The following is a 23544-nucleotide window of genomic DNA, read 5'->3' as shown; positions in this document are numbered from 1 at the left end:
ACATTCTTCGTCCAGGACATACTTTCGTCTAGGACCATCTGCTTTCTATCTTGAAACTCTGCAAATCATTGGGTTATCTGGGGTTGACAACAGAGTGCAGAGAGACACAGGGTGTATGTGGATGTGTTATTTCCTCTCCTTGATGTGGTGTTCACTGACAGCCTCCAAAAGAGGTAGACCAGAGAGAAATAAAGCCACAAAATTTCAACACATTCTGATAGCTAACACTCAATTCTAAGGATGTACAGTGTCCTAAAAGTTTTCTCAGGATAAGATACATGGTTCCGGTTCAAAAGGGAATCTATTCTAATGTATTAACTGTTAATTATATATATTAGTCATATAGCATGTAATAACATCAGTAAAATGAACCTGGTGTGGTAAAACACAGTAGGAAATACCAGATCAGATGTTTTCAGCAAAAAAATACTTGCTCAATGATTTATAGAGCACCGTCATCCATTAATCTCTCTCATTTACTTGTGGTCATGGGATTAAAGTGTATGTGGTGTACACCAAGGATGAGTCTTTCCACCGCTATGTTTCCCAGAGTCAATGTATGCATTATGTTGCTATTCCTTACTCAGGTCAACCTCACATCTTCTGATGATGTAGTTTTGTGGTGTGCCATAAGAAGTGCTCCCTTTTACTCTCTCCCTCTATTGCCAAGAGGCTAGCTGCTGTTCTGTGGAGTTCATTCACATTCTTACTTAGCAGGCAACATGCTACTGTACCAAGCCATGGAGTCAGTCCCAGAGATTTGGCAACCACATGCAGTTTCATTCATTGTGGTCAATATCGTTGGAAATGTATAGCTATGTTTTGCAGACCACTAGCGGAGGAAGCTTCTCTCTCAGGATTCTTCTGGGAGAGCGAGCAGACAGATAGTGGAGCACGCTCAGCAATTTATGGAAACTGTGAGTCTGTTTTGGACAGAGGGAGGGTAAATAAGGTAAATATATACCCTAAGAAAGCAACTTGGAGAAATTATCAACTTCACTCGAGGAAATTACATCATCAGACGGCTCTCTATACAGTCTCAGACAGTCTCCAGTTCAGTTTAAGCCCAGTTAACACATAACGTTCTGAGAACCATATGTTTCTTAGCACTGGTTAGAGAGCGTGGTTATCCTATGGATATTTTACATACAACCTTCCCACAACTTTCCGGGAATGGTGTAGGATAGTTGCTTGGCTTTGAAACATTCTCAGCACAGTTAAGGAACTTCACAAAAAAACTTTATTTAGTTAGTATTTCATTACTTTAACAGAGGGTTTCCTACATGTTCAAACATGGTTTCATTTCATTTTAATGTTATTAATGTTCTATGAACGTTCTCCAACTGGTTTGATATTGGGGATGTTCTCAAATAGTTTAAATAATGTGTTATTCTGTGGTAATTTCTGTGGCAATTTCAGTACGTCATCATTGTGTTTCCTACAGGTTTAATCATGGTTCTATTTAAAGTCAGGTTCTCAAATTATTCTGAGAACATTAAGAAAACGTTCCAACGTTATAAGAATGTTATTTAAAAACAATTAAATAAAATCCACAAGAACATTTGAGTAATGTTCAGAGAAAGTTCTAAAAACGTCCAGCTCTGAGTTAGACCCAGCTATTCAAACAGAGCAATAATACAAATCTATTTGTGAACAATAAAACATCTCACAGTTTAACCTGCAGAAAAGAGATGCCAAGAAGCTATAATGACCAAAAGGTAAACCCTTGGTCAAGGTTTCCCTGTCTTGGTAAAAACGTGGTGTGCAGCAAGCAGCATTCCCTCTAAGCTCACTGACGTGACGGCCACGTTACAGATGTCGGGGTTTCCCTTGACCTCCGGTCAGTCACTGGGACAGATTACACAGCACCTCCCTATGCCAGAACTTCTACCGTTCAAGTATGATTATGTCCTCTCTCTCTCGGGCCTCATGCTCACCATTGTCTAAAGCATATTAGCCTCTTCATACATACGTCTTGAGGGTTCTCTACCCATTTGGACTATATACTGTACAGATGTAAGAGCTTAATTGGAGCCAATTTACTAGGGCATGAAAATAATTCATTGACATATTTGTAGGGATGATACAGGGAAAATCAAATCTGAAATTTCTAAGTGGAAATTTCAAACTTCAGAAGCCTTTTGAAACCTAAAATACATTACATGTTTTAAATGTTCTGCATTGCAGGAAGGTTCTCCTGCAACAGGGTGATCAAATTAAGATCCTACATCTGTATGGTTTTCCTTTTGTTCATTGACTCAAGCTTCCATGACATCCATATGCCTTTGTTTTAGTATTGTTTGGTATGATAGGCATAAGACTGTTGTATTTTCCAAACACAAGACAATGGTTTTCGATAATTAATTAAACATTTGATACATTCAAGTTGAATGATGAAAAGCAGAGTCGAGCAGTCAGGGTATGTCAACACTAATTTATCATCTTTATGGACATGGATATTTGCATGATTCCTAACAACTATTGATCATGGTCTAAGTAACTGCTTTAGAGTTTGAATCCTGTGGATCTGGTAAACCTACTGTAAACGTACCTAATCTTGGTTGAAAGAGAGGGTTACTGGTGCGAGAACCAAGCCCTCAAACTGTCATCCGAGAAGGGCATCTAGAGAAGGTTTATACAGTAGTAGCAGTGAGTTGTTGTTTTTATACTGGTTGATAGAATGGTATTGTATTTCAACCAAATATACCCACAGGAGGCTCTGAATTCCTTCAGAATCCTCATAGGATTTGTCCTGTTGAGTAGAGCACGTCTGTTAAACCCATTTTAGGGAGTTTTGGATTGTCGCCGGTAACTAAGACCATTCAAACTTTGAGTTAGCTCTTTCCTGACTGATTAGATCGAGGTAAATCAGCCTTGCCATGAAGCCCATAGCCTTCCTCAGCATAGAACACTTTCATTATTCCTGCCAGAGATGGCTAAAAAAAACAAATCAGGACATCAATCAAATAAGGGAGTGAGAGTCTGGGTTCAAGCTAACCTGTCTAAATCATGTTTGTTTATGCTGCATATGCTGGCAGCAGGGATGGAGAAGTGGATTCTACAAGTCAACAACTCTGTAACTATTGGTCATCTCCCTCTTAAAAAGACATGTGCATTTTGCCACTCTGCGCTTACACTAATCAATCCCAGCTCATTACTGTCTGTCTGCCTGCCTGCCTGCCTGCCTGTCTGCCTGCCTGCCTGTCTGTCTGTCTGTCTGTCTGTCTGTCTGTCTGTCTGTCTGTCTGTCTGTCTGTTTGCCTGCCTGCCTGCCTGCCTGCCTGTCTGTCTGTCTGTCTGTCTGTCTGTCTGTCTGTCTGTCTGTCTGTCTGTCTGTCTGTCTGTCTGTCTGTCTGCCTGCCTGCCTGCCTGCCTGCCTGCCTGCCTGCCTGTCTGTCTGCCTGCCTGCCTGCCTGCCTGCCTGTCTGACTTTGCCATTGGTTAAACTTATCAGCAGTGCTAACTCTGGGTCTTCCTTTCCTGTGGTGGTTCTCATGAGAACCAGTTTCATCATATCGCTTGATGGTTTTTACGACTGCACAAAGTTCTTGAAATGTTCAGGATTGACTGACCTCTCTTTGCTTATTTGAGCTGTTCTTGCCATAATATGGACTTGATCTTTTACCAAATAGGGCTATCTTCTGTATACCAACCCTACCTTACTTTTACCAAGGCAATTGAGATGCATTCCAGGTGACTACCTCATGAGGCTGGTTGGGAGAGTGCCAAGAGTGTGGAGGGCTGTCATCAGGGCAGGGGGTGACTACTTTGAGGAATCTCGGATTTGGAGTATATTTTGATTTGTTTAGCATTTTTTGGTTTCTGCAAGGTTCCATATGTGTTGTTTCGTGGTTTTGATGTCTTCGCTATTATTCTACCATGTAGAGGGTGGTAGAAGTGGTGAGGGACCCTGGAATGAGTAGGTGTGTCCAAACTTTTGACTGGTACTGTATTTCTTAAATACATTTTTTCACTTTTAGATTTGTGTGTTTTGCTGTGAATTTTTAGACACTACTGCACTGTTGGAGCCAGGCACGCAAGCATTTTGCTACACCCTAAATATGTGTGTGACCAATAAAATACAGCATGTACACTACCAGATACAGCATGTACACAACCGTGCTGGAACACTAGGACAGACACAGCATATAGGCCTACACAACCCTGCTGGAACACTGGGTAAACCCCAGAACAGAGTCACCCCCCCAACAGCAGCAGCAAGAATTCCCCTGTGTTTAGCTACCAGAGGCAACAGAGGCAATACTAGGCCTGCCTCCAACATCCAGGCAGAGAAACTGCAGCAGTGCCAAAAAGGAAAGAAAAAGAGAGAGAGAGAAATAGTGAGTGTGAGAAAGAGAAAGAGGCAGACAGAGAAAACCTCCCCCTAGTCTCGCATTCCACTGCCTCTCTGATGTAATTGTTTAATAGCAATAGCAGTGACCCAATATTTTCCAGACTCGCGCGCCAGCAGTGACTAGCAGTGCCTTTTAATGGTCTCCCCAAAAAAGACTTATAGATTCTAGTGAAAATGTGCAATAGGGTTGTCCACACCACCATTCACTGCAGTACGTCATTTCCACAGCCCCCATGAGCACCCTGCTCTGACCTTATGGTGAAGGACGCATTCCCGCTGTTAGAAAAATTCCAGTAAGTACCAGAGGGGAGTGTTTCCCTAATACACAGACAGTCTACTACATGCCTATAGTCTTTAGTGGTCTCTCTTCCTTTAGGCTACAACTCAGTGACTGAACTTAATGCTAATTCAAGTGATCAAATATGGCAACACCACTGATTTCTCTGCCCCACTAGTTCCTCTTGGAAACCAACAACCAAGGAATTAGAATTTCATTCAGCTCCAACCAATGTGGAGTTGGACCTGGACCAAACATGATCACTTCAGCTTGAACCAGCCATTTGATTAGCTTTAATGTCCAAAGAAACTGCTACAAGATCAATTGCCACTTGTATCTCTGGATTACTGTGAGAGTTAGCCATCAATAACAACAATCCATGCATCATGTAACCTTGGAGTTTTTACAGTTTACAGTCAAAGACCATCTGCTTGACTAAGCAGACATTGTTTTGCAGCACACATGTCTGTAGCTGTGTCGGAGGTACACCTCCTGTAACATATATCCCTTCTCAGTGTCTGTATATCCTCAGGACATGCCAAGCTTACCGCAAGAACAAAGGTGCCAGCTGTGATTGATGTACCACACCTCCAGTCTTAGTTGCCAGGCCCAGAAAGTTATATAATCCAGCCATTTACTTCACTACACCCAGTATATTCCTCCAATCCCAACAGTCACGCAGATAAGCAGTCAGTGTTTACCTTGTGGAAGCTTCCATGGAAGATTCTCTTCACTTGATCATTGTCGAAAGTGACCCTCTGGATCTCCCCCCTCGTATCCTTGTTATAATACGATATAGTTTGGCTCGAAGCTGAAAAGAGAAAAACACAATTAGAGAGAGAAAGAAAGGGGTTATAGATAGGTAGGTCTCCAACGTCACATCAGGACGTGGTGTTATGCAAAGCTCCTAAACTAGAAACAGGACTCCACCATCATCAATGGATAGTTTATCATAAAGCACAAACAGATATGCTTTGTGATAGCTACAACATAAAACAGCAAGGTTGGGGCTTTATAAAGGCCAGCTGAAGCTAGCTAGTACAGGATGCTGGATGTTGGATGAGGCTATGTGTGGTTACTGAGGGAGACCAATGCAGCCCTGGGCTCTGGAGCCCATTACAATCCATTCACTGATCCCATGAGAGGATATCAGACAGAACCACAGAAAGATATCTACAGCTGCTAGATATCTTCTCCTCACAGAGCACTACTTCATCATTCCTCTATGTAGCATACCAAATGGCACCCTATTCCCTATGTAGTGCACTTCTACAACCAGGGCCCACTATGTAGGGAATATGGTGCCATTTGGGATGCAGCCCCAGGAACCTCCTGTAACCCTTACTGTAACCCTCCACCCTCAACCCCTTCAAATCCACAACGGCAACCATTCAGCACAAGTCAAAGAGGCTAGAATGCCTTACGATCGATGGTGACCCCGACTTCAGGCTTGTCGTCCTTGGTGGACACCTGCCAGATGTCGAAGGCCTCAGTGGGTGTGTCCGGGAGGAGACGGAACATCATGATGATGGTGTAGGAGTGAGGTAGTCCGTCAGGGTGAATCTCTCTGTTCAAACCCCCAGGCAACACCAACAATTAGACTGACCATTCAAAAACTACAAAATCAACTCACCATCAATATACAGTATATATGTGATGGGATGTATAGATATTATGGACAGTATATATACAGAAATATATACAGAAATAGTTCAATAGGATTTCACTAGAATACAGTATAGTATATTCAGTACATATGAAATGGGTAAAACAGTATTACCATATGTTTATGTAGCACTGTGATATGGATGAATTTGTTCCTTTGAGTAAAAAACAGAGGTAAAACTATGTGGAATGTTAAGCTGACCAGGGATATTTGATAGGCCTACTGTGCAGCTGATAGAGCGCTTAGAGATGTATGATGTAGGAGATAGACAGTGGAGTTGGATGTCTCTGAGCTACGTGGGCTGAGTGAAATCAACAGTATGCCAGAACTTCAGATTGAACAATATGCCAGAACTTCAGATCACTGCTTAACACTTAACAGGATGTCGTAAATCTATTGACCTAGTTTAGAGGGGAATGGGGTCTAAACAGTCTGTCTGAACATAGTTGGGCAAGACGTGTCATGTTAGCAGCCTGGGCCATATCCAAGTGCCAAACAGACGTTTATACAGTTTTTACATGATGGAAAGGACCCACAAAAAAGTAACGTTTGAAAACATATAATTTCTTAATGGTTGCCTCCCTGCATTGACCTCCATATCCCCAGTCTTCCTCCACTTGAGCGTAGACAAGCTTTCAGTCTGAGAATATCATTAGAATCTGAACAAACAGATTAGGGTTGCGAAATCACAGCAACTTTCCCCAAATTCCTTGGTTTGACAGTTTTTACAGTGGAGTTGGAAAAAAGGTTTTGATGAAAAAAATAATTGATGTTTTTATTCTGCAGATCAAATGCTTCTCTAGGTGATGCTTTCCTTCAAAGGTCAATCAAGCCATGACAAGGTCAGCCACAGCATATGGAATGATTAGGGAACATATTATCAAATCGTGCTCAGCTAAGTATGGTTTTGAGCTAATGTTTTCCAGCATGTTTGCCTGAGGGCATTTTAATGATATGTAATTCACTAGAGATCCACAGCAAGTGCTGGCAGTTTTTGTGCTGCAACTCAAGTATCCCTTAAATTTATTCGCTCAGAAAAGCAGCGCAGACATACAACCATAAGATGTAGATTTGACCAATCCAAGCCAGAGACGATGGTAGAACATTTTTTTGTCAACTTTCACAAAATGTCTAGGTTATCCAGAAATTCTGGTTGGATTATTATTCCCTCCTGATTCCGGGAAATTTCAAACCAGGAATACCTGGGTATTTTTGTGGAAAATACCAGAATTTTCTCATCCAAGACAATGGTATCTCAGACTCACGTGGTGGGCTGGGTCAGGAAGGAGTTCTTATGGAGTCTGTAGGCTGTGTAGCTGTTGAAGGAACCAGGTTCCATAGACACTCCCTTGATATAGCCATAGGTCTTCTCTGTCAGGTTGAACGCCTCCAGCATCCTGAAGCCTAGAACACAAGGTAAATAAGTCTTATTAAGTTCTAGGAGGTTCTAGGAAGTTCTAGACAGTTCTAGGACATTCTAAGAAATTCTAAGAAGTTCTAGAAATTCCTCATATACAATAATGAGTAAATAATGCATGCTGTTTCTGCAGTTGGTTCTAATTTGGGATGCGCATAATTAATCATCTGAGCATATTTACCAGGTGATGTGAATCCATTTAGGTAGATCAGGGGACAAGCTGTGAAGATAATATCAAAGATTAGCAACAGTTGAATTTGTTTCTAGATTTGACTTTCGTGGGAGATAAAGTATTTAGCAGTTAGCGATTAATTTAAGTGTTATCCAAAAAAGCTCACATGATGTTGCGGTTTCACAAATGAAGGTCACAAGGTTGTCTTGGATAGTTGCAAAAGCGTCGAAGTCGTCCACAACGAAGATGTGTCTGTCGCTTGGCTTGCTCCCAATGTTCTGCAGCTCAGCATAATCCACATCGGCAACACCAACCACAAACACACTGTAACCTGGAGGAGGAACACGTTCACACTTAACAATAAGGCCCGAGGAGGTGTGGTATATATATGGCCGATATACCACGGCTAAGGGCTGGTCTTAGTTGCGAAGCAACACGGAGTGCCTGGACACAGCCCTTAGCCATGGTATATCGGCCATATACCTCAAAGCCATACCAGTGGTATACGACCTGATATACCATGGCTGTTGGCCAATCAGCATTCAGGGCTTGAACCACCCAGTTCATAAACTCACATAACCAACTATGTGTATTTGTGATTCTAATAAGTTACAGATTGTAGATACGTCAATGACAACATAGACAACACAAACAACACACTCTTTGTGATTGACGTTTTGACTGGAAGATTCCTGTTCAACTCAGTAACCCTTACCAGCATGCTGCAGTGCGGCAGCGTTTTTCTTCACCTCATCCTGAGAACGACCGTCTGTGACAGCTACCACAACCTTGGGGACATTCCTCCTCATTCCATTTTCGGACGTAAATACCTTCTCCTTGACATGCTTCAGAGCAACACCTGATCAAGAACAATGAAAGGTCAATGAAAATGACCATTTTATTCGTGTGATATCGGATAACTTTGAATAGACAACCATGTCTACTTAGTGGATGGAGGATCTATAAAAAATAAGCATGTTTGGCTTGCATCCATTGAAATGTTAGCCTGAATGCCAGTCTGTTTGTGCCATGATGCCAACTCCTTGTCACTCATTATCATGCCAGTGACAGTAATGGATTTGTTAAGAGCAGACACAGATCTGGGACCAGGCTCATGGAACGTTGTTGGTGTCATTGTAACGTTTACAACCTCAGACTAGTTGGTGGGTGCTGGGTTTGGGAAGAGGCTCACCGGTCTTAGTGTTTCCTCCTCTGTACTGAATGAGTTGTAGAGCAGCGAGACCGCTGCCCTTGTCCGAGTAAGAGTTCAGCCTGAACTCAGTCTTTGCTTCGTCGCTGTACTGAACGAACGACACCTGTTTCCAAAGTAAACAGACATGAGCATTACGAGGAGTTGTAGTATGATGCCATAGCGTACCTGGTATTCTATGTAGTATGTTATGCTAAAACTAACAACTATCACCAAGTTGACTAGCAATTACAGTCTTAAAAGCATATTGTAACACAATTTATACCTCTATTTACAGCACTACACACCTGCATTCCTGTCGATCCGATGATGTCGAAGGCTCCAATCATGCTGAAGACGAACTGCACCACTTTCCGGAAGCTCTCTTCCCCGATACTCCATGAGCCGTCGATAAGGAACACCACATCTGCCTTGGCACCTTTGCACACTGATGCAGAAGAAAAACAACTCAATGACCTGCACTACATAGATTCCATGGCAGGCCACAGACTCTGAGCTGCCTGGAACACCAGGCATCAGAAAGAGAGTGGGCAACCCTAAAAATAAAAACGTCTGCAGGAATCTCAAAAACAAAACCATAGAGGAAAACAATGACATAATGAAGCTGTACATAGCAATTATTGGTTTAATTGATCATACTTTCCTGAAAAAAAAACGATCAAAACAAGAAACATTTGGTCACCATGAGGGCTGGAAATGAAATACTCTTTAATGGCTTTCTCGCTTAGTACAAAAGAAGTAGTTGGCAAAACAAAAGATAATGTCTGCCTGATGTGGTAGAGCACTTTTTTTTTTATCTCTCGCAATCCCGTCCTCCAAGTCTGAGTCCATAAACAGGTTTTACACAATATCTTATCAAACAAACAGCTTCTTTGGACACCTAGGTTATTCATTAGTCAATGGGTGTGTTCCATTGAAAAACCCTGGGGGTCTGTGTGGACCATGTGGCGGCCATTCGTTTAACACTGGCACTAACACTCACTCTGATCTAGAGGAAATAAGTCTGCAGGTCTCTGCTTCTGCCAAATAATGAGATGTTGAGTGTTTTGCATATTCTCTAAACCTGCCTTTTTATTACTTTCACCTAATGGCACTAAAAACACACACAAATAAAACCATTCTGATGGCACGAAAAACACACACAAATAAAACCATTCTGATGGCACTAAAAACACACACAAATAAAACCATTCTGATGGCACTAAAAACACACACAAATAAAACCATTCTGATGGCACTAAAAACACACACAAATAAAACCATTCTGATGGCACTAAAAACACACACAAATAAAACCATTCTGATGGCACTAAAAACACACACAAATAAAACCATTCTGATGGCACTAAAAACACACACAAATAAAACCATTCTGATGGCACTAAAAACACACACAAATAAAACCATTCTGATGGCACTAAAAACACAAATAAAACCATTCTGATGGCACTAAAAACACAAATAAAACCATTCTGATGGCACTGAAAACAAACACAAATAAAACCATTCTGATAGTTCAGTGTGGTTCAGTGTGGTTCTGTTGTGTTATGATTGGTTCTGTGTGGTTCTGTGATTTGATTGGTTCTGGTGGATATGGTGCCATTTCTGCTTACCTGCCCATGCAGGGGGGATGGTAGGAGGTGGTGGAGGAGTGGGGGGTTGTGTTGGCGCTTCAGTAGGCTTGACCACTTTGACAAGGAGACAACAATAAGTAAAAATAGACAAGAATGGACAATTGACAAATCAACACTTAAAGTAACATTTTGAAGACTTTAGATACTCACGGGTTCTCTCCTTGGTGCCGACTCCGGGGCCCTCCAAGTTGGGGGTCTGAACGAACACGGTGGCGCTGTAGAGAGCGTCCGGGGAGAGACCCTCGAAGCAGTACTGGCTCTGAGCTGCAGTGATGGTGATCTCCTGCTGACCTTTACTGGAAGCTAGACAGAGACAGCACAAAGAGAAATATGAGACATGTTGACATGTGTTGAGAAGAGAAACATGTTGACATGTGTTGACTGCCGAGGCTGCTGCCTGAAACGTTACTCCTCATAAAAATCACAGGTCTTCTCTGAGTATGCAAACCAGAGTTAATGCCATTCAGCTGGGGTTATTTGACAGTTCTGCGGTTAAACAATACTGTCAAAATACATGTAATATCTGTGTTATCACACTACATGTAATTCAATATGAATTGTTTTGGGGAAAATGCAGACATATTTTGAGAATGTTTTTTTGGGGGTCAAATGAACCATGAGACCAAGACAACGGCCTTATAAAGTGGAATTATCCCCTCATTCACCTCTCCGAGGCTGACCCCTTTCTGCTTAAGGCTCCCATAGTCATTGCTCAGTCATTTTTGGTCAGAGACGTTTCCCATGATCTTGGCTCCTCCACCACTGTTTGCATTCCACTTCAGACAAACCATTGCCTCTGTCTATGTCTGATGCATCTTTAAAAGGTTGCTCGCTTCTCAAAACCTGGGGACTGTTTACCTTCGGGGAGTGCTTTCTGCAGCCGCTGCCTTTCTCACACAAGCAAAGCCTACTCTAGTTTGGAAATGTGTCATGGGTAATGACTACCATGTCAATATTTAAGTCCTTGCGATACTGCTTCCTGTTTTTAACAGTTTATACCCCGGTTCTATGTGTGAATATGAAACAGATTGATTCAAAGGCAGACAGTAATTAAAAGGATGTAATATTTTCAGTCAGAGATACAATTAAAATTTGGTGGACATATGCTTTCAGAAAACGCCACATCATGCATTCACCTTCGAGGGATAAACACAGGGGAGGGCTAAGGATAAACAGTTGTGTGAATGTCTAGACTCAATCTCAACACGCAGCACAGTGCCATTTCAATGTTCTGAACACAGAAGAGGGTGTGGCTCTGATCCGTGGAGGGTCTATAGCATCTCTGACTAGTGACTGACTAATATATCATGTGTTGATGTCCACGTCAACATTCTCCTTTGTGGCTTCAGATTTTTTACATAAAAGGAAGCATATACTCAATTGGAATGCAGCAATTTTTCAGGGTAGAAAAAGTGTCTCATCTATCCTAGCTTAAAGGTGAAATCTGCTATTAATGTTTGGCTGAAACAGGAATTCAGGATTATGGCTTTAAGATTGAGACTTACGGTCCAGAGGGTTGAGCTTAATCCTGTAGGAAGTGGCAGCCCTGTGAGGACTCCACTTAATGCAGAACTTGTCGAAGCCAACGTTGTAGGTCTCGATGTTGGTAACGTTCAGGTAGACTGTGGAGCAGAACACAAGAAGTAGAGCTCAGACTGACTTCAAGACTGAGGCTACAGTGGACCCTGGTCAAAAGTAGTGCACTATGTAAGGAATAGGGTGCTATTTGGGACTAATCATGTCTTTAGGTTAGCATTGATGTTCAAGCAAGGTGATATTTCTGTTATTCAAACACATACGTGTTGTTCCCTGTCCTTCGAGGGCCCCGCTCATGCCAGCCCCATACTGGGCAAACACTTTGACATCGTAGGTGGTGCCAGGGAGCAGGTTCTGGAGGGTGTATGAGGTCACGTCACCCACAAATACGTCCAAGCTCTTACTCTGATCTTCTTCTGCAGGCAAAACACAACACAAACTCTACTTTACAACAGCAACACTACAACACAAACTCATAAGGGAGAGGAGAGGAGAGGAGAGGAGAGAGGAGAGGAGAGGTCTGATCTAAACCTGAAATCATCTCATTTCAAATGTAAAGGTGTGATTTCATGAAAATGATTCTGCATCATTACTTGTTCATTGTATTTAATAAACTTTGGCTTTGTACTAGAAAGTGTGGTTGGTTGATATGGACAATGAAATATAAAACCCTGCTTGACAAAGCATGATATTGAGAAGTCTTGTAACTCAGGGTGTTATGGGTCCCTTCTCATGACTGCACAGGTGTGGCCCAGAGTTTGACGTCATCTCACCCGCAGGAGTGTAGACCAGCTTGTATCCGAGCACTGGAGATGGCGAGGGGTCCCAGGCCACACGGAAGCGGGTGTACCACTCGTCTGAGACGCGCAGGCTCAAGGGCTCCAGCAGGCCGACTATAACAGAGGCACAGCACCAGCAGAGAGAGCAGACACATGTCAACATTCAATCCGTCACGGCAATTACTGCCAACAACAAGTGAGGCCATGACCCCATTTCCAGAATAGCTAGCCCCCAGTGCAGTAAGTCACCACATTACCACGTCATATCCTGGGCTCCAAGTCTACAGCAGCCACTATTGTTTTTCCTCCTCCTCAGTTTATGAAGACTATTGTGAGTAATACATGTGTTTAGACTGGATAGATTTTTTCATAGTCTTGCTGAGGGAGCTGAACTGGGTAGTGGGTAGGTTGGTTTGCGTGGGTGGTGACAACCCATTGGAGCGAGGCCCATCCACAGTGGTGCTTCTTTTAAAGCCAAGACATAAAGTTTCTATTGTTTGTGTAACTTGAGGCAATTGTTCACCAGTCGTTGAGCTATCCCAGTTGCCTCTACTGCGAATTCCCAATCTTCCGAACTCTTCAAAATTACTTTTTTGTTGGAATCGGTTGGATATAGTATGGCTCTTGTAAGTATTTTCCAGTTCTCACTCCCAGCTCAGCTCATCAGGCTTGGAAATTCTGTCCAGCTAGCTAGACCGTCAGGTGTACAGTATACTAGACTGAACACTTCCTGAACACTTTCCCTAACTGCGTTACCTGTGCGTCCGGGCCCGATCAGAGTTGGCCCTGATCCATCAGCATAGATGGCTTCAACAGTTATGCTGTAGGGAGTGTCAGGAAGCAGGTTCTGCAGGATGGCATTGTTTCTGTTGCCAGGAACAACCGTCTGTGAGGAAAAGTACCACAGAGAACTTAGTCAGTTCATTAAAAAAGTAACATAATTATGGAATTACTTTTGGAAGCTATGCACTAATTCTAAGCTTGCAGCAGAGAGCAAAAAGAAGGCTATGAATGAAAGTTCCCTGTCCTCATGGAACACTGGAGGGTTAGCTCTCCTGACCTTTCTCGTTTAGAAGCATTTGTTATGTCACTCAATGGTTGGCTTACTAGGGAATAATTATGCAGTGCTGCTGTGCTGCCCTAAAGTGCTTCTGCTCTGTGTTTAAAGTCATTAATAATCCAACGTAATGTAACGTAATGTTTCCAGTGATAATGTTGATCTAATCGAGCCTTTAATTCGTCTTACTAATCAGCAGTTATTTGCTGGAGTTAACCAAAGACACTGAAGTAAGACTTTGTAGGCCTACAGCGCTTTAGCAGTAGTAACACGTTGAACAGTAAGTTCATGCGAGTGTTTGATTTGCAACTCAGCCAAATATAAAAAGAGACATGTTTAGGTCATGAACTCACTCGTCCCTCGAGTAAACCTTAAAGTTCCCTGCTACGTGAAAGTCTGTCGAGAGAGACTCTGTATGTGTACCAAATGGCACCCTATTCCTTACATAGTGCACTACTTTAGACCAGAGCCCTATGGGTGCCATTTGGTATTCAACCTATGAACTCACAAACTCAGTGATGGGGTCTCCTGTGGTGGGGGCGTAGGCGATCTTGTATTGCTGCACTGGGCCCTCCGCGTGGTCCCAAACGATGGTCAGAGTGTTGGTGGTGGCATCAAACACCCGCAGGTTCCTAGGTCCAACACGGGGCACTGCAACAGCAACAGCAAAAATACTGGGTTACACTCAAACACATGTACCTAGCAACGGTGCACACCACATGATCCTCAAAATGTTAAACAGCTGCACCACTGAGAGCATCTTGTCTGGCTGCATCACCGCTTGGTATGACAACTGCTTGGCATCTGACCGCAAGGTGCGACAGAGGGTAGTTTGTACGGCCCAGTACATCACTGGGGCCGAGCTCCCTGCCACCCAGGACCTCTATACCAGGCGGTGTCAGAGGAATGCCCAAAAACTCCAGCCACCCAAGTCATAGACTTTTCTCTCTGCTACCGCACGGCAAGCGGTACCGATGCACCAAGTCTGGAACCAACAGGACCCTGAACAGCTTCTACCCGCAAGCCATAAGAATTCTAAATATTTAGTTAAATAGCTAACCAAATAACTACCCTGACCCTTTTTTGACTCAGCACATACGCTGTTGCTACTGTTAATAATCTATCCTGTTGCCTAATCACATTATTTCTAGTTACTGTATATGTACATATCTACCACAATTACCACAATTACCTCGTACCCCTGCATATCGACTAGGTACTGGTACCCTATAGCCAAATTATCGTTACTCATTGTGTATTTAGTGTTACTTTTGTTATTACGTGTTTCTATTTTTTTCCATTGTTGGGAAGGGTCTGTATGTAAGCATTTCACTGTTAGTCCACACCTGTTTACAAAGCATGGGACATATAACATTAGATTTGACCTAGTAACCACCACTATATATAGCTACGTGTGTGTGTGTGTGTGTGTGTGTGTGTGTGTGTGTGTGTGTGTGTGTGTGTGTGTGTGTGTGTGTGTGTGTGTGTGTGTGTGTGTGTGTGTGTGTGTGTGTGTGTGTGTGTGTGTGTGTGTGTGTGTGTGTGTGTGTGTGTGTGTGTGTGTGTGTGTGTGTACGTACTTAAATGTAGACTATAGTATAAGCAAGTATGTGTGGAAGCATTAGTAACACTCATTGAGTCGAGAGTGTAAATGTAAACAAGAGTCGCATGAGTCAGTAGTATCAATGTAAACAACAAAGTTGGATTCAGGTCTCACATGTTTTGCCGTCTCCCTTCACTGGTGAGCCCTCCCCATCGGCATACAGAGCCAGGACACTGATCGAGTACGGCGTGTCCGGAATGAGCGAGTCCAGGAACGCGTTGTTGATGTTTCCCGGGACCAGGACCTTTGGAGAGGTCATAAGACATAGATCACAATGATGGCTTCCCAGAGAGGAAGATTGTTTTGCATCCCAAATGGAAACCTATTCCCTATTTAGAGCACTATGTTAGTATAGGGCGTCATTTGGGATGCATCCTGGAAGAAGGATTCTTATTGAAATGACCTTTTTCATGCATTACATACTGCTCTGGCACTGCTAACGTACATAATGAGCTCACTGTTAATCCATGCTAGAGTCTTCTTGGAGGGAGCCTAGTGCCAAAGGTTAACATGAAGTACTAACAAAGCCCTGAAGAGATTTAAAACGCTAAACAAATACATGAAATAGCTAAGAAGTGATTGATAAACAAATGAGTGTTATGAAGCATCCATCGTCTGGTAAATGCAAAGACGTAACCAACACAACAAGACCGGTGCTCTGTCATTGGACAGGCCTCAACGTGTACTGGATCTATCTCACCCCTGTTTCTAACAACAGTGGAGCCCAGTCTCATCATATCACCAGGGTCACCACTGTCACTAAGCAGCACATTATCTATTAGCTTGTCTGGGGGACGGCCATTACATCATGCTAAACACCTTCATCTAAAGCTTATCTGAGGATTTAACTGAACATCTCCTAGTTGAAAGAGTGATGGACAAGACATGCAGGTAGCTGAGGTATATAATAAAGTATATTTCCTGTGAAAAGCACTCATAAGGCTGTCCTCCTTACAAATTGGAGCCTGATTGAGAATAGACAGGAGGTTAGCTGAGCTGGCGAACGCTTTGGTAAAAAAAATTCTGTCTCATAGCATGAGGCATTTTTAAGGCCTACTGCTGCATCAAAGAACATTCCAATAAAAACAGCCTCATTATCGTCCAACCAAGCCCAAAACATCAAACGTTACAATTTTCATCTATGTCTATCGCAGATGTGCATATGCACATTTTCCAAACTGCTAGTGGTACTTTAAAAGCTGTTTGTAGGCCAATTAGCTCTATCTTTCTCCATTAATCCAAGATATGTGTATCGCATCGGTGCATAAAATCAATGCTGATAGACAGAGAATTAAAATCCAAAAGGTCTGGATTTCCCCATTAGCCTAATAAGGGAATGCCATCTGTGGAGCTTCTAAACAGACTTCCTAACAAACTCTTCGAGTGAGGGTTTTCGATATCTTCATCAAACGTAGAGCCCAGCAACCCTACTCTACACTTTTATTACATAACTGGACTTTACCTTTCCCTCTAAGTGGTCTGAGCAGGGAGAGTAAGCGGTTGAGTGAACGTGCCTCCCCTCTTAATATAATGACAGGCTCTGGTTAACAGTGGAGCGAGATCGTTTGTAAGTCCCAAATGGCACCCTATTCCCTATATAGTGCACTGCTTTTCACCAGAGTCCTATGGGCCCTGATCAAAAGTAGGGCACTATATAGGGCATAGGCTGCTATTTGGGATGCATGTAGAGAACTTACTGTCTCAGCGGGTCTGTCTCCAGACAGAGGTGCGTAGACGATGCGGTACTGTTGCACCTGGCCAGAAGCGGGCTCCCAGCGCACATTCAGGCTGGTGGTAGTGGGGTTGTAGATCTGGATGTTCTTAGGAGGGGTTCGTGGAACTGGGGGTCAAAAAGGGTCAGAGAAAGTCAAGAGAGGGGAGGGCAATTATATACACAACCTCAAAAACACAAAACAACAACTCTGATTTTACTCTACAAACAACAACTCTGATTTTACTCTACAAACAACAACTCTGATTTTACTCTACAAACAACAACTCTGATTTTACTCTACAAACAACAACTCTGATTTTACTCTACAAACAACAACTCTGATTTTACTCTACAAACAACAACTCTGATTTTACTCTACAAACAACAACTCTGATTTTACTCTACAAACAACAACTCTGATTTTACTCTACAAACAACAACTCTGATTTTACTCTACAAACAACAACTCTGATTTTACTCTACAAACAACAACTCTGATTTTACTTTACAATGCCTTACTTAGAAGAGTACTAACTAAGTGAAGATACCACAAGAAAATGTGAGAATTAATAGACTGCTATGTTTCAAACAGGATGTATCTCAGTAAAAAAGGGGGGACTCAAATGCTGAGGGAAGTAGTCTCTAGTAACCAAGTGATTTTATAGTGTCTATATGAAGAGAATGTACGGAGAAGTTTCACAGTTTGGGATTATGCAAAAGCCTCAATTTCACTTTTAAACTAAAACAGATGTGCATATTCCTCTGGCATTCAGCACGTTAGCCCATTAAAGATTAGATGCAGTACGTAGACTCAGACCCAGCCACCTTATTCATAAGTAAAAACATTCAAAATAGAACCTGTTTATCCAACAGTGAGGTTCATTCTATATGAAACACATGCATATGGTGTGTTTAGGAAGACTACTCTGTCAAACATACAGTATCTTCCCATTTGTACGGACATCAGAGCGCATCAAATATGAGTCAACGATCATAAATCTGTCTCTCTCTCAAGACTGACAAGGACTTAGCGAGTGTAAAAATAATGCTTGACTCCCATTGAACATTTTCGTATCAGCCATGCACAACCAACGGAGTCTCTGGAAGCTCCTGTAGAATCATTATGCACCATATGTTCTGTAATACTGATGTGTTCTGCTGGAATCACAGCTTTCCAATGCACTTCACTGGGATGGATTTCTGCTGACTGCACATGGCAAACCATTTGAGCAGAAACAACATCGATGCACACAGCAGGGTATAAAATATTATTATTATTGTTATTATTAGTAGTATTATTATTAGTGTTATTATTATTGTTATTGTTAATATTCTTGTTATTATTAGAGTTGTTATTATTATTGTTATTATTATTGTTATGGTGAGATAAACTACACCTTTTTTCCATCTAAACTTTATGGGGGAAGGGGGTTGTGCAAATGCTATCTGGTTCAGAGATTTCAACACAACATGTTCTATTTCCACTCAGTTTAGTTTAATGGTGACCTCACCAAAAATGTTTCCCTATGAGGGTATCTATTAATCTGAGACCTATCTACCGGTATCTACCGGTATCTTGATATCTGAGTTCAAACTTTGGAAAAAATGTGAAATGCCACTGGATCAAACCAACTGAAAAGAGCACATCTTTATCCCAATGAAAACAAAATGGATGATTGGAATTTCGGGCAGTTGATAACTTACGCGTCTTTCCAGTCTCTGACTGGCGCAGGCCCTCTCCCTCTGGGTAGACAGGGACCACGGTGACAGTGTACAGCGTGTCTGAGAGAAGGTTCCTCAGGATGGTGTTGGTGGTGCCACCAGACACTTGCTCCTGTTCACAGAGAGGTGTTTGAGTTGCATTATCAGTGTTTATACCATCGATTGGTTGAATCCTATAGCAACCATATTAGGAAGTCATCAGATTTTAGGTATATAAATTCCTAATATGGATGCCGTAGTCGACTCAAATCTGATTGGTCAAGAGATACCCTGTGCAGCATCAGAAGTTAAGGCATGGATAGTTGGTGGTCTTACCATGTCCTCGGCTCCGCCAGAGGTAGGGACGTAGAAGAGGCGGTACTGACGCACGTTGCCTTCCGCTGGCTCCCAGCGCACCTTGAGGGAGCTAGTAGAGGGGTCGGTGACCTGCAGGTTCTTCACCCCACCAAACGCCTCTGACAAGACACAAAACAACAAGTTTAGCATCAAATCACTTCATCTATTTTGTAACTCTTTTTTTTCTTCTTCACTGGACTCATTGTCCCTGTATGGTCTGTTTTTTTCAGTCATGACGTACTTGTCTTTCCATTTTCAGAATTTCTCTTCCCTTCAATATCGCCGTACATAGGCACCAATGTCACCTTGTACTCTGTGTCTGGCACAAGGTTCCTCAGAACGGTGTTGGTTGACATCCCAGAAACCGTAGTCTGAGAAAAAGAGTCATCAGATTAGCAAAAATGTTGAGTAAAACCACCCTAATAAAGAGGTAGCTTATTCAAGTATTCAACATACATGTTTATAGTGTTCAAAGTGATCAGTTTAGTGAGTCTTCAAATATCGCTTCTATACCGTATGAGACAAAGTGTTGTTTTTGTACCTTCAGTTCAGGTCCTCCTGCTAGCGGGGCGTAGATGACAGTGTACTGGCGCACGTCCCCCTCAGCTGGCTCCCAGCGTACCCTCAGGGAGTTGGTTGTGGGGTCAGTCACCTGCAGGTTCTTCACTCCACCCAGAGGCTCTGAGGAAGAAGAAGACGCACATCAACATCATTCCAAGTAAATGTCAACGCTAATGTCCGTAAGCCGTTACTGAGTAAAGTTTAGTCTGATATGGAATCATGCAACTGTAATACGGGATATGGAAGCTTGTAGCTGTCAAAAAGCTGTCATTTCAAAATTAAACATTTTGACAGGTATATGCTTCCATTGTGTTAGAGTATGAGGTTCATGAGCTAAAGTAAGTACTGAAATGCTTCACTCACTTGTCTTTCCCATCTCAGACTGCAGTATGCCCTCCACGTCTGGGTAGACTGGGACAACAGACACATTGTATTGGGTATCAGACTCCAGGTTACGCAGGATAAGGTTGGTGGTGCCCCCTGAGACTTGTTCCTGTTCATGGCAAAGTGAAGATCAATGTTAGCACTGTATGACAATTACCCAAGTTGATTATAATGTAAACATGACTGGGTTGACAGTAAAAGGGAAGGAGAGATGAATAGGATACATACCATTTGCTCCCTCCCATCTGGCTGGGCCACGTAGAAGACCTTGTAGTTGCGCACGTTACCGACAGCTGGGTCCCAGCGAACAGACAGACTGTTGATGGTGGGGTCAATGACCTTCATGTTCTTCACTCCACCCAAAGGATCTGAGGCAGAGGATACAATGTTACAGCATCACACTTACTGTACTGTACGAGCTGCCAATACCTGAACAAGTAGCAGACACATTTTGTTTTTAAGAAGAAAAAATATGTTTTTATCGTCATATACACCGGATAGGTACAATGACATTTGTTGCTTTACAGGGTCAGCCATAGTAGTAAGGCCCCCATGCGCTAATTATGGATAAGTGCCTTGCTCAAGGGCACATTGACCGATTTTTCACCTTGTCGGCTCATGTATTCGAACAAGCAACCATTTGGTTACTCTAACCACTAGGCTACCTGCCACCCTTATCATTTAATTTCACCCTGTCATTTCAACCCACTTGTCTTTCCATTCTGAGACCTAGAGAGACCCTCCATCTCATGGTAGACAGGCACCACTGTCACAGTGTATTCCGTATCTGGATTGAGTTCCTTCAGAACAGTGGTGGTCGTTGTTCCAGACACCTGGTCCTGTTCAAGAAAGAAGAAGATAGAATATCAGTCAGAATCAGAAAGCCATGTCGACTAGCTTCAGGGGAATACACCAGCAGAAACCATGTTGACTAGCTTCAGGGGAATACACCAGCAGAAACCATATTGACTAGCTTCAGGGGAATACACCAGCAGAAACCATGTTGACTAGCTTCAGGGGAATACACCAGCAGAAACCATATTGACTAGCTTCAGGGAAATACACCAGCAGAAAGCCTTGTTGACTAGCTTCAAGGGAATACACCAGCAGAAACCATGTTGACTAGCTTCAGGGGAATACACCAGCAGAAACCATATTGACTAGCTTCAGGGAAATACACCAGCAGGAACCATGTTGACTAGGTTCAGGGGAATACACCAGCAGAAACCATGTTGACTAGCTTCAGGGAAATACACCAGCAGAAAGTCTTGTTGACTAGCTTCAGGGAAATACACCAGCAGAAACCATGTTGACTAGCTTCAGGGAAATACACCAGCAGAAAGTATTGTTGACTAGCTTCAGGGAAATACACCAGCAGAAACCATGTTGACTAGCTTCAGGGAAATACACCAGCAGAAACCATGTTGACTAGCTTCAGGGAAATACACCAGCAGAAACCATGTTGACTAGCTTCAGGGAAATACACCAGCAGAAAGTCTTGTTGACTAGCTTCAGGGAAATACACCAGCAGAAACCATGTTGACTAGCTTCAGGGAAATACACCAGCAGAAAGTCTTGTTGACTAGCTTCAGGGAAATACACCAGCAGAAAGTCTTGTTGACAAGCTTCAGGGGAATACACCAGCAGAAAGCCATGTTGACTAGCTTCAGGGGAATACACCAGCAGAAAGTCTTGTTGACTAGCTTCAGGGGAATACACCAGCAGAAAGTCTTGTCGACTAGCTTCAGGGGAATACACCAGCAGAAACCATGTTGACTAGCTTCAGAGGAATACACGAGTCGAGGCCTGTGTCACTTTAAATCAAAGGATGGCCTCATTGTAATGGATTTCACTCTCCACAAGACTCCACTGGAGTAGACCATTCTCAGAGAATTCGGAGGGGTGCTATGTTGGTGAGACTACCAGGACGTACCACGTCCTGCTCTCCGCCTGCAGTTGGGATGTAGACAATGATGTACTCGCGCACGTTCCCCTCAGCTGCATCCCAGCGCACTTTCAGGGTGCTGGTGGTGGGTTCAATGACCTGCAGGTTCTTCACGAAGCCCAGGGGCTCTGAGCACCAAGAGAAAACAGAGTAGCTTAGCCATCACTTTGATTTGAAAACCATGATATAGATTGTATGTCTGCAGATGAGCTAATATATTCATCTCTTTCACTGTACAATTTTCCAACAGTCCCGATATCTTTCCCAACTGCCCCGTTATCTGGTTTTAATGTCCATTCTAGAATGCACTTCCATACAAGAATGCCCTTCTGATTGGCTAGAAGGGCATTTTAGATTGGACATTAAAACCAGATAACGTGACAGTTGGGAAAGATATCCGGACAGTTGGGAAAGATAACGGGACAGTTGGAAAAGATATCGGGACACCTTCTAATCATGACGCAATATGCATGTACATATGCAGACTGTGCTTGCTACAAAGTTACAGAAAGATATTGTATTCAACAATGCTGTGGTATAAGTCGTCGTTACTCACTTGTTGTTCCATCTTTGGCCTGGGTCTGCCCATCCCCCTCGGGGTACACTGGCAGAACAGTGACTGTGTACTGTGTGTTAGGTGAGAGGCTCTTCAGAATTGTGGTGGTTGTGCTCTCTGAGACTTGCTCCTACAAAGTAGAGCGAGATGGTGTCTCACCAAAAGAAGCTCCAACAGACATACAGGAACACTATGTCTGCCTCCCAAAAGACACCCTATTCCTCACATAGAGCACTACTTCTGACCTAAGCTGGTTAAAAGTAGTGCACTATATAAGGAATAGGGTGCCACTTTGGATGCAGGTGGTATTTCATACACCAGATCCACAAGATAAGGCCCATGTACCACTGTTGTTCTATGGTCTGTAAAACTACATGAACTACAGCTTCTACTGGTCCATTTCATCTCCCTTCAGTGGAGTTTATTTTGATGGGAGGTTTGATTGAGAGTGAGAGCAATGGCATACACCACACGGAACAGGCCAATTCTACACAGATAAACCAAACAGTGCCTTAGAGGATTTTGTTCCACATAAGCGGCCAAACCAAAAAGTCAATTGCATTATAATTGTGATCACAGAGCTGTTTCACAGACTGTTAGCTCCCACCTGGCCTGAACTCC

General features: G+C 42.9%; 1 protein-coding gene across 7 annotated transcripts in view; it reads right to left on the bottom strand.

Annotated features, from left to right (window-relative positions):
- The window catches only part of LOC118397885 (collagen alpha-1(XII) chain-like), a 106351-nt gene that overhangs the window by 17679 nt on the left and 65128 nt on the right, over positions 1 to 23544 (bottom strand). For 5 of the 7 annotated variants that reach the window (XM_052471203.1, XM_052471204.1, XM_052471202.1 and 2 more), the window contains 26 exons: positions 22924 to 23053; positions 22356 to 22495; positions 21132 to 21261; positions 20651 to 20790; positions 20402 to 20531; positions 20019 to 20158; positions 19719 to 19848; positions 19457 to 19596; positions 19124 to 19253; positions 17403 to 17545; positions 15820 to 15949; positions 14611 to 14753; positions 13802 to 13931; positions 13040 to 13159; positions 12530 to 12682; positions 12236 to 12352; positions 10881 to 11033; positions 10710 to 10784; positions 9384 to 9523; positions 9079 to 9202; positions 8602 to 8745; positions 8053 to 8217; positions 7896 to 7934; positions 7563 to 7701; positions 6056 to 6198; positions 5333 to 5442 (listed from right to left, as the gene is read on the bottom strand). In XM_052471203.1, coding sequence (XP_052327163.1) covers positions 5333 to 5442; positions 6056 to 6198; positions 7563 to 7701; positions 7896 to 7934; positions 8053 to 8217; positions 8602 to 8745; positions 9079 to 9202; positions 9384 to 9523; positions 10710 to 10784; positions 10881 to 11033; positions 12236 to 12352; positions 12530 to 12682; positions 13040 to 13159; positions 13802 to 13931; positions 14611 to 14753; positions 15820 to 15949; positions 17403 to 17545; positions 19124 to 19253; positions 19457 to 19596; positions 19719 to 19848; positions 20019 to 20158; positions 20402 to 20531; positions 20651 to 20790; positions 21132 to 21261; positions 22356 to 22495; positions 22924 to 23053 — 3378 coding nt within the window. The remainder of the gene's footprint in view (positions 1 to 5332; positions 5443 to 6055; positions 6199 to 7562; positions 7702 to 7895; positions 7935 to 8052; positions 8218 to 8601; positions 8746 to 9078; positions 9203 to 9383; positions 9524 to 10709; positions 10785 to 10880; positions 11034 to 12235; positions 12353 to 12529; positions 12683 to 13039; positions 13160 to 13801; positions 13932 to 14610; positions 14754 to 15819; positions 15950 to 17402; positions 17546 to 19123; positions 19254 to 19456; positions 19597 to 19718; positions 19849 to 20018; positions 20159 to 20401; positions 20532 to 20650; positions 20791 to 21131; positions 21262 to 22355; positions 22496 to 22923; positions 23054 to 23544) is intronic. The other 2 variants (XM_052471206.1, XM_052471207.1) reach the window with 2 other exon arrangements.

Source organism: Oncorhynchus keta, chromosome 19 (genome assembly GCF_023373465.1).
Source record: "Oncorhynchus keta strain PuntledgeMale-10-30-2019 chromosome 19, Oket_V2, whole genome shotgun sequence".
Lineage (NCBI taxonomy): Eukaryota > Metazoa > Chordata > Actinopteri > Salmoniformes > Salmonidae > Oncorhynchus > Oncorhynchus keta.
The sequence above is the reverse complement of the archived record's forward strand: the minus strand, read 5'-3'. Positions and strand labels throughout refer to the sequence as shown.